This window comes from Orycteropus afer, unplaced genomic scaffold, assembly GCF_000298275.1.
Source record: "Orycteropus afer afer isolate SDZICR_OR568_19922 unplaced genomic scaffold, OryAfe1.0 scaffold00561, whole genome shotgun sequence".
NCBI classification, from domain to species: Eukaryota; Metazoa; Chordata; class Mammalia; order Tubulidentata; family Orycteropodidae; genus Orycteropus; species Orycteropus afer.
Genome location: NW_006922148.1, coordinates 704,264 through 715,520, shown reverse-complemented (window position 1 = coordinate 715,520; position 11,257 = coordinate 704,264). Strand labels below are relative to the sequence as shown.

The 11,257-nt window shown below is 37.7% G+C and overlaps 1 protein-coding gene across 1 annotated transcript in view; it reads right to left on the bottom strand.

Annotated features, from left to right (window-relative positions):
* The window catches only part of RNF17 (ring finger protein 17), a 236,641-nt gene that overhangs the window by 190,616 nt on the left and 34,768 nt on the right, over positions 1-11,257 (bottom strand). Inside the window, exons 10-11 of the mRNA XM_042782988.1 lie at positions 8,144-8,439; positions 5,253-5,411 (exon numbers count right to left, since the gene is read on the bottom strand). Coding sequence (XP_042638922.1) covers positions 5,253-5,411; positions 8,144-8,439 — 455 coding nt within the window. The remainder of the gene's footprint in view (positions 1-5,252; positions 5,412-8,143; positions 8,440-11,257) is intronic.

Here is an 11,257-nt window from a genome sequence, read left to right as displayed (position 1 = left end):
ACATGAGACAAAGTATATGTGAACTGCTGTATGGAAAGTGAATTTGCTCTGTAAATCTTCACCCAAATCACAATAAATAATAAATAAATAAATAATTTTTTTTTAAAAAAAGAAAGAAATCAAACAATGACCCACATCACAATTAAAAAAAAAAAGAAAGAAAGAAGAAGAAATCAAACAATGTATTACACTGGGCAAATCTGCTACAAAAGACCTCTGTAAAGTATTAAAGAGCAAAGATGTCACTCTGAAGACTAAGGTGATTGACCCAATCCATGGTGTATTAACAGCCTCATATGCATGTGAAAGCACAACAATGAATAAGGAAGTCCAAAGAAGAATGGATGCATTTGAATTGTGGTGTTGGTGAAGAATACTGAAAACACCATGTAATACCTGAAGAATGAACAAATCTGTCTTGGAAGAAGTACAGCCAGAATGCTCGTTAGATGCAAGAATGGCCAGACTTCAATGTTCCATACTTTGGTCATGTTGTCTGAGGAGACCAGTCCCTAGAGAAGGATCTCATGCTTAGTAAAGGAGAGGGTCAGAGATAAAGGGGAAGACGCTCAATGAGATGGATTGACACAATGGCTGCAATGATCGGCTCAAGCACAGCAAACACTGTAATGATGGTGCAGGACTAGGTTCTGTTTCATTCTTTTGTTCATAGCGTCAGAGCTTTTTTGAATCAGAGCCAACTTGACGATACTGAACAACAATGAAGAAAACTCAAGTAGTCTTAGAGTCCATGCTCTTAACAACTAAGTTGTGTATTAAGAGATAAATTTGCTAAGATTTGGTCACTGATTATATGGCAGTTCTAGTTTTATGTAAACTTGGCTAGGCCATGGTTTTGAATGCCTTTTCAGCTGGAAGTAGTTATTCCCCATGATGAGACTATGATCACCTCCATGTTGGAATCTGCTGTGATACATCAATCAGTGGAAAGGGAGATGATTTTGGTGTGTGGCCTGCTTCCACCACTCCTGTCAGTTTGTTGTACTACAGTGGCTTGTGTGTTGCTGTGAGGCTGGAAGCTATGCCACCAGTATTTCAAATACCAGTAGGGTCACCAATGGTGGAGAGGTTTCAGCAGAGGATCCAGACTCAGCAGAGCATCCGGACTAAGACAGACTTGAAAGAAGGAAGGGCCCATTCGCTTCTCAGATAATAGGCCAGTGAAAACCTTATGAATAGAAATGAAACAGTGTCTGATCTATTACTGGAAAACTTTACGAATAGCCCTAAAACATTGTCTGCTATAGTTCTGAAAGATGAGCCCCTCAGGTCAGAAGGCACTCAAAATACGACTCAGGAATTGCTGCATCCTCAGAGTAGAGCTGACCTTAATGATGTGGATGCAGTAAAGCTTTTGGGGCCTCCATTTGCTTATACAGTATGATGCAAAATGGGAAGAAACAGCTGCAAACATCCAGTAACAATCGAAACATGAAATGGACAAAGTATGAATCTAAGAAAATTAGAAATTGTCAAAAATGAAATGGAACGCATAGAGATCGATATCCTAGGCATTAGTGACCTGACATGGACTGGTTTGGGTCATTCTCAATCAGACAACCATATGATAAACTATGCCAGGAATGACAAACTGAAGAGGAATGGAGTGGCATTCATCACCACAAAAAATGTTTCAAGATCTATCCTGAAGTACAATGTCATCAGTGATAGGATAATATCCATATACCTACAAGGAAGACCAGTTAATAGTATTATTATTCAAATTTACACACTGACCACCAAAGCCAAGATAAGGAAACTGAAGATTTTTACCAACTTCTGCAGTCTGAAATTGACCAAACATGCAATCAAAATCTATTGATTATCACTGGTGATTGGAATGCAAAAGTTGGAAACAAAAGAACAATCACTGGTAGCTGGAAAATACGGCCACGGTGATAGACATAACCCTGGAGATTGCATGATAGATTTTTGTAAGATCAACAACTTATTCAATGCAAATACCTTTTTTCAACCACACAAACGGTGGCTATAGACATGGACTTCACCAGATGAAGTACACAGGAATCAGATCAAGTACATCTGTGGAAAGAGGCAATGGCAAAGCTCAATATCTCCAGCCAAAACAAGGCCAGGAGTTGACTGTGGAACTGACCATCAGTTGCTCATATGCAAGTTCAAGTTGAAGCTGAAGAGAATTAACAGAAGTCCACGAGAGGCAAAATATGACCTTGATTATATTCCAACTGAATTGAGATACCACCTAAAGAAAAGATTTGATGCACTGAACACCAATGACCAAGGAATTGTGGGATGACATCAGGAACATCATCCATGAAGAAAACAAAAGGTCATTAAAAAAACAGGAAAGGAAGAAAAGCCCAAAATGGATGTTAGAACAGACACTAAAACTTGACCTTAAATGGAGAATAGCTAAAGCAAATCGAAGAAATGACAAGATAAAAGAGCTGAAAAGAAGGAAAGATTCAAAGAGCAGCTCAAGCAGACAAAATCAATTTTTATAATGAAATGTCCAAGACCTGGAGTTAGAAAACCAAAAGGGAAGAACACACTCAGCATTTCTCAAGTTGAAAAACTGAAGAAAAAATTCAAGCCTCAAGTTGCAATTTTGAAAGATTCTATGGGCAATATACTGAATGATGCAGGAAATACCAAAAGAAGACAGAAGGAATACACAGAGTCACTGTACCAAAGAGAACTAGTAAATGTTCATCCATTTCAGAAGTTAGCAAATGATCAAGAACCAATGGTGTTGAAAGACGAAGTCCAAGCTGCACCTGAAGGAAGTGGCAAAGAACAAGGCTCCAAGAATTGACAGAATACCCACTGAGATGTTTCAACCAATGGATGCCACATTGGAGGTACTCAATTGTCTACACCAAGAAATCTGGAAGACAGCTACCTGGCCAACTGACTGGAAAAGAGCCATACTTGTACCCATTCCAAAGAAAGGTGATCCCACAGAATGCGGAAATTATCAAACAATATTACTAATATCACACACAAGTAAAATCTTGAAGATAATGAAAAACGGTTGCAGCAGTATATTGACAGGGAACTTCCAGAAATGCAAGATGGATTCAGAAGAGGATGTGGAATGAGGATATCATTGCTGATGTTGAATGGATCCTGGCTCAAAACAAAGAATACCAGAAAGATGTTTACCTGTGTTTTATTGACTATGCAAAAGCATTTGACTGTGTGGGTCCTAACAAATTATGGATAACATTGAGAAGAATGGGAATTCCAGAACACTTGACTGTGCTCATCAGGAGCCTGTACATAGACCATGAAGCTGTCATTCGAACAGAAAAAGGGGATACTGCATGGTTTAAGATCAGGAATGGAGTGTGTCAGGGCTGTATCCTTTCACCACACTTATGCAATCTGTATGCTGAACAAGTAATCTGAGAAGATGGACTATATGAAGACAAACATGGCATCAGGATTGGAGGAAGACTTGTTAACAACCTGTGATATGCAGACGACACAACTTTGCCTGCTGAAAGTGAGGATGACTTGAAGCATTTACTGATGAAGACTAATGACTTTAGTATGGATTACATCTCAACAGAAAGAAAATGAATCCTCACAACTAGACCAATAAGCAACATCACAACAAATGAAGAAAAGACTGACACTGTTAAAGATTTCCTATTACTTGGTTCCACAATCAATACCAATGGAAGCAGCAGTCAAGACATCAGATGATGTATTGCACTGGGCAAATCTGCTGCAAAAGACCTCTTCAAAGTGCTGAAGAGCAAAGATGTGTCCTTGAACACTAAGGTGCACCAAACCCAAGCCACGGTATTTTCAATCACCTCATATGCACATGAGAACTTGACAACGAACAAGTTAAACCAAAGAAGAGTTGATGCTTTTGAGTTGTGGTGCTGGCAAAGAATACTAAAAGTACCCGGGAATGCCAAAAAAAACAAAACAAAACTTAGTGCCATCGAGTCTATTTGACTCATAGTGACCTCTCCTTGGGTTCCAAAGGCTGTATCTCTACAGAAGTAGATTGCCCAAAAGTACAAACAAACCTCTCCTGAATGAAGTGAAGCCAAGAATGCTCCTTGAAAGCAAGAATGGCCAGACTTTGTCTCACCTACTTTGGTCATGTTGTCAGAAGGGATCATTCCCTGGAGAAGAATATCATGCTTGGTAAAGTGGAGGGTCAGCAAAGGGGAATGCCCTCAACAAGATGGACTGACACAGTGGCTGTAACAATGGGCTCAGGTATAGCAAGGATTGTAAGACTAGCACAGGACTGTGCAGTGTTTCGTTCTGTTGTGCACAGGGTCACTATGAGATGGAGCCAACTCGACAGTACCTCACAACAACAACTACTTCCAGTATAAAAGGATTAGCTTTAAGAATGCTCTCTAGCTTTTTGGATTCTACATTTGGCCCAGTCTTCATCTCCAGTTCCTGGACTTGAATTAGTGTCCTGCCATGTTGCCAAGTCTTGCAATTATTCCTGGACTTGAACAAGTATTCTGCTGTTCTACCTACCTGGAGATTGTGCCATTTACCTGCTGATCTTGGGTTTGTCAGCCTCAACAGCCAGCAGCTATGTGAGTTAGCCGATGCCTCCAGATCCAGTGGGACTGGAACCAGAGGCAGACCTGAAGCCCAAGATCAAGGGGCCTTCACCAGCCCCTAGAACATGTACACTGAATTTGGACTTTTAGCCTCCTAAACAGTAAGAGAATATATTCCTATTTGTTAAAGCCACCCTCTCATGGTATTTCTGTTCTAGTAGCACTAGAGGACCAAGACAGATTACATCAGAGGGATGCTATATTTCTCTCTGTATATGTTAATAAAAACAGGCAAGTTGAAAGGCCATAGTCCTCTTGAATCTTATTTAAGTGTTCAATGTCATCCTTAAACACCATATGCGGAGAGCAAGGGATTGGAGTAAAACTATCTGAGAGGGTACAGGCTTCCCTAGAGACAAGGGGGCAGGCAGTCTAGCTAACCTGTCACGGGTTTTGTAATTTGAAAAATAGTTCACCTCCCTCCATAATGAATTTCTGTGTATCCAACTTTCTAACAATGTGCTAACGGTCAATTTTAACCTCTAGCCAACTTACCAAAATAAAATTTAACTTAAGTTCAGTAATTCCAAAACTTTTATGCTTGGAGCAAGTATCTACATTATAAAAAATCTATATGGGTTGCTCAAACATCATAATATTTAAATAAAATTTATATTTTAACTTGGAGTACTATTTCATTACCTAGCTCCAAAATATCTGAAGGACTGAGAAGTAAACTCCTGTTGCAAATTCGATTCACTTTCTTTTCCAATAATGTTGCATCTTTTATTTGTGAATACTTCCGAACATAGAAGTGGCAAGGATGTATTACATGACTTACTAAAACTAGCTCTGGAGAACCTGGATAAGAACAAGTGTTTAAATCACATTAATTAACCATGAGTAAGAAAAGAATACACAAAAGCTGAATAAATACAATATCCTGCAAAAGATTAATGACAATGTCTTGTGGCACTGCAAACTCTAAAACACTGAAGCTCAATGACATAGTCCAAACCAACAATGATAACCAAAGTGATAAAACAAATAGGTCACTTTCACAAATTAATTATTTAGCAACATAAGCTACAAATATTTTATTTTACTTGCAAAATATGTGAGTACAATTCATGTGGTAGTAGATTCTGACATCAGAGTGTATGATGTAATTCCACTGTATTATAGAACTTCAGAGTTTATTTATGAACATACTTAGAACTCAGAAACCCATTTATAATGATTAGGTTTCAGTACTATTTCTACAGAACCCATAATATGCTCATAGCCAGCCTGAATCCCATTTCTTATAAATTAGGTTAGAGAGGTGTGAAAAAATGGGTACACCAAAATATTGAGCAGTATATAGAGGAAGGTATGTGTTTCAGTGGAGGTGAGAGTGAAGTAAAAGAGAGAATGTTTTGTATGCAGGAGTAATTAAGGGGCTCTAGTGCCTAAGGTATTTGATGGCTAACCAGAAGGCTGGCAGTTCAAACTCACCAGCTACTCCTCAAAAGAAGGTTGGGCAACCTACTTCCACAGAGATACTGCCTCAGAAACCCAGGAGGTGTTGCTGCGAGTCAAATCATCTCGATGGCATTGAGTATGGTTTTTGGTTTGGCACTGAGTTTGGTTTAATGGTGTAGTGATTAAAGCAATTGGCTGCTAACCAAAAGGCTGGCAGTTCAAACCCACCAGCCAACCTGGGAAAAAAGATTTAAAGCCTTGGAAACCTTATGCAGAAGTTCTATTCTGTCATCAAGGGTCGCTATGAGTCAGAATTGACTTCATTGCAGTAGGTTTTTGGTTGGTTAGGAGTAATTAAGTGAAATGTTTCTACTGACACAAACAGATCTCCAAAGTATAACGTTAAAGGAGAAAAACAAAGAATAGAACAGTGTATATGGTATGTTGTGTTTTGTGCAAAACAAACAACCACAAAAGGTGGTTAGAAAAATAATCTGTGTGTGTGTACTTGTATTATATAGTATAAAGAAACTCTTGAAGGGAAAGAAGGACTAAATGAAATAGGAACAGCGTGTGAGGAAAAGTTTCACAAGGTATTTTAATTTACATATTTAATTTTTTAACAACATAGATGTCCTGGTTATTATCTAGGATTAGCTAGTAAAAATATTTATAAAACAAAGACTAGGAGAAATATGATTGCAGGTAAAAATCACAGATTATAGAAACTGAACAGATATTTTAACTTATCAGACCAATAAAGATTAAAAAGAATACCCATATTGAAGTTAAAAAGATAAATATGTATAAACTAGGGAGACAGTTGAGAGAAATGCTATAAATTTCAGAAATATTTTTGCTGAAAACAGTTAAAGTTCTAACATTAAAAAAGAAATACTAATTATAAATAAGAATCATTTTACCCAGTGTTTCACACTAGATAAGAGTTACTACATATATAGCAAACTCTAGTACATTTAAGTTCAGACAGTTGCGAAAGTACCTGCTTTTGATCCAAAAGAAACAGATGACTTTTTTTGAAGAGGCTTTTTTTCATATTTAGGTGTCTCCATAAGATAATCTGTAAAGCATGTATCATCAAAATAAGAAATAAAGGCAATTGTATTAATTTTGTTAATCTTGACAACAGCACATTTTTGTTCAAAAAGCTGTACCGGAAATGGCAAAATTCTAGAATGGCAAAACACTTTATATTAGAAGGTAAAGTCATGAGAAGTTATTTTAATTCACTGAAGTATCAGTAATAATACTAGTGGAAAAGAAAAAAGTGTATGTACTGTTTTGTTATTAAAATGTCATTCTGGAGAGTCAACCAATAAAACACACAAGAAGAGGAGAAAAGATTAAAACTCATCTTGACAATGGTCCAAGAAGATTCAGGGGAGGGGGTGAACTAAACCCACTGCTATGGAGACAATTCTGACTCACAGTGACCCTACAGGACAGAGTAGAACTGCCTCACAGGGTTTCCAAGGCTATAAATCTCTACAAGAGCACAATGTCTTGTCCTTCTCCCAAAGAGAAGTTGGTAGGTTTGAATCACCAACTTTTTGGTTAGCAGACCAATGCTTTAACCACAATGCCAACAGAGCTCCTTTAAAGAAGACTAGTGGTACAAAATTATATACAGTAGTACCTCATTCCCATGCTAATCTGGAAATACTAATATTGAGAATCTAATCAAGTAACTGTGATACACTTAAATATTATGAAATATATACTATATTCAGAATAGTTTATTTCATGGCAGAGTAAACTTCAGAACAGACTTCAGATAAGTTTTTCTTAACTCAAGGACAAAGTTATGAAACGTCTTCCACAAATCACATCTCTCTCATTTATTTATATATGTATCTTTTATATAAGTCAAATACCCTAATTAAACCAAATTTTAAAATAACACTTCAGAGGCTAGCTATACTAAAATGATAACTTTGAAAAATGTGAATGTAAGGGCATGTAATCAACAAGTTTTAATTCATAATGAGGTATAAGATTATAACACAGAAATACATTTCTGTTAAGTACAGGGACAAAAAAGGTACACTGTGTTTTGAATTACAGACATAAATTTGCTTCTTTTTTCCTGCTTTTATATTTTCACTCACTTTCCAGGTTCTCTTCAATAATTTCTTCAATTATCACATCAGGACTAGATCCCATTTGAGGAAAAGCAGCAATGGTCTTAGCTACAACTTCTTTCTTTGGCTGGAAGTTTTTTGCTTCAAAACATACATCACTGGTATCACATTGCAAGAGGGTTGATGGTACTTCACTAGTTAGGAGAGATAGGTCAAACTTATTGTCCTCCAGTGATAGGTATGTATCATGACAAGATAACTCCTTTTTATTATTATACTTCTTTTGAACATTCTGTCCAATTTCATTTTCCTGGGGATAACATCTGTTTTAAAATTCAGAATCATAGTTAGCATTTTTCACATGACTACTTTAAATCATTTTATAAATTATTTATATCCACATTCAGGCCATTTCCTCTCCAAATTATAGTTAATATTATGATCCAGGTGCCCCAAGGGTATGTTTTAACCAGCTTTATTGATGTATAATTTATATACCATAACATTCAATACTTTTTACTAAATTTATGGAGTATGAAACCATCACCACAACCTAATTTTAAAACATGTCCATCAACCAAAAAGAAACCTCTGCTCTTCCCCAACCCCATGCAGGTCCCAAGGTTTTTAAAAAGATCAAGAGTATAATAAATGAGAAACAGAAGAAATCTTAGTTATATCACAATTATCTGATCCTTAAAGAACAACAGATACAAGTTTTCAAAAGAACTCATTTTGATTTGGGTAGGGATGTGGTTTTAAATTATTTTATTTTTCCTTTTAATTCACAGGCTAGGGTACAACCCTGAACAAATCACTAGAAATCGCCATTTAGGCTAATAACCATCCATCATTAATATGAATCCATTGGGTATGATTATTCAGGAGTCACTAATCCAGAGATTATTCACTCTACTTCATATTTTTTATCTTCTCTGCATACCCAGATGGATTTAAGCCATCATATCTACAAATACACAAATTCTATGAAAGAAATAAGATTAAGTCTCATATAGCTTCTATGTTAACCCATGATGAATTTAGTTTCTTCACAGATCATTGTTTATTTATTTGTTATTTCTAAATAGCTTTGTGGTGGTTATGCTTTTGTGTCAACTTGGCTAGGCCTGGTTGAGTGGCTGGGCAGCTGGATATAGTATTCCACATGATGAGACCGGTAATCAACTCCATGGTGGAATCTACTGTGAGCAGCTGAGTAAGCTGCCTTAGGGAATGTGGTCTGCTTCCTGTATATAAGGAGAAGACTTGGGAATGGTCTCTAGTTTATGTCACACTTGGACCCTGTGTATAGCCGTGTCATTATTCAGCTGCCTGCCATGCTCTGCTGACCTTGGGACTTACAATGGACTTAAATTAATGGCCTGCCCTGTGGTTTGGTAACATTGGGACATCGTGCCTTTTCACTTGTCAACCTTGGGCTTGGCAGCCTCAGCAGCCAGCAGCTGTCTGAGTGAAGAAATGCCACTAGCCTCAGTGGGCCAGGGGCTGGAGGCAGAGCTGAATCCCAAGGCTGAGGGGCTTTCACCCAGTCCCTAGAGCCTGGCACTTTGAACTTGGACTTAAAGCCTCTAAATTGGAAGAATAAACTCCTATTTGTTAAGGCCATCCCATTTGTGGTATATTCTTGTCAGGGCAGCACTAGGTAACAAGAACAAGCTTATTAAACAATTTCTATCATGCTACAAATCACATGATAGGAACTGTTTAATAAGCTATTTAGAGATAACAAAATCAATTGGATTTAGCAATGTCACCTTCTTATCTGTCTCTTCTGATAGAGGTCTGGCATTTAACATAACTAACATTGATGTTAAATAAAGGCTCAAATATCTTCTGAGAAACACATTTGTACACAATCTTGAAAATCAAACATCTTTTTTAATAACATCTTTTATTTGACTTTATTGGGATAGCTAACACTATTTTCCAAGACTGGTCTCAGAAACCTCTCACTTTGATGTCTACAGCACTATGCTTCTATTTCTCCTTAAACCTCTCTCTGCCCCTTCTCAGTTTTATTTTGTTTACCCTTTCCCTGCCTTGATTTTAAGCATTTTCCAGGGTACTCTTCTTGACTTACTTCAATACCTGTTCTAGCTGGGCAAATCCATGGTTTAATTACCACCTGTTAACTGTTAACCTAAAATTGGTGGTTTGAACCCAACCAGCAGTACCAGCAGTACTGCAGAAGAAAAGGGCTGGAGATCTGCTACCATTAAGACTACACCCAGGGACTTCTGGTAAGATGAAGGAATAGGCAGACAAGCGACACAGATACTCTTCAACAAAGTAAAGAAAAACCAATTAACAGAGATACAGAAGATAACCCTGGAACCCTGAGCTTTGAAAGGAACTATACAGAAGTGGATAAGGCACCAACTAGTATAAAAACCTGAACAAAAAAAGTGTGTACAGAGAAGGTCGGAGCTGCGGACTGTCAGCTACTCTGATGAGACCAACAGCCTGAATATTTCCAGGTGGTGTTGGGACCTGAGAATTGACCTAAAGATCAGTCCTGGTCATGAAGGGCTGAAGGGACAACTTCTCTGGTGGCCTCAACTAGAAACAGCAAAGAGGGAGACAATGTGAGCTGTGGACTTTCTGCTGTCCGGAGGGTGCAGCCATTTTGATTGTCTACACATGGCAGCCATTTAGGATATTTAAAGTAACCAAGGGCTCAGCCATTTTTAATGTTTACAAGCAGTGGCCATTTGGATATTTAAAGTGACTGAGGGCACAGCCATTTTGAATGTTTACAAGCAGTGGCCATTTTGGATATTTTAAGTGACTGAGGGCACAGCCATTTTGAATGTTTACAAGTGGTGGCCATTTTGGATATTTTAAGTGACTGAAGGCTCAGCCATTTTGAATTTTTTACAAGCAGTGGCCATTTTGGATATTTAAAGTGACTGAGGGCTCAGCCATTTTGAATGTTTACAAGTGGCAGCCATTTGGGATATTTAAAATGACCAAGGGCTCAGCCATTTTGAATGTTTACAAGTGGCAACCATTTTGGATTTTAAAGTGATAGCATTCTCATTCGGATTCCAGGGACCTAAGAACAGGCTCTGTTTGCCAGGGTCGGCAAGGACATATGAGAGGCTGACAAAGGAAAGGAGA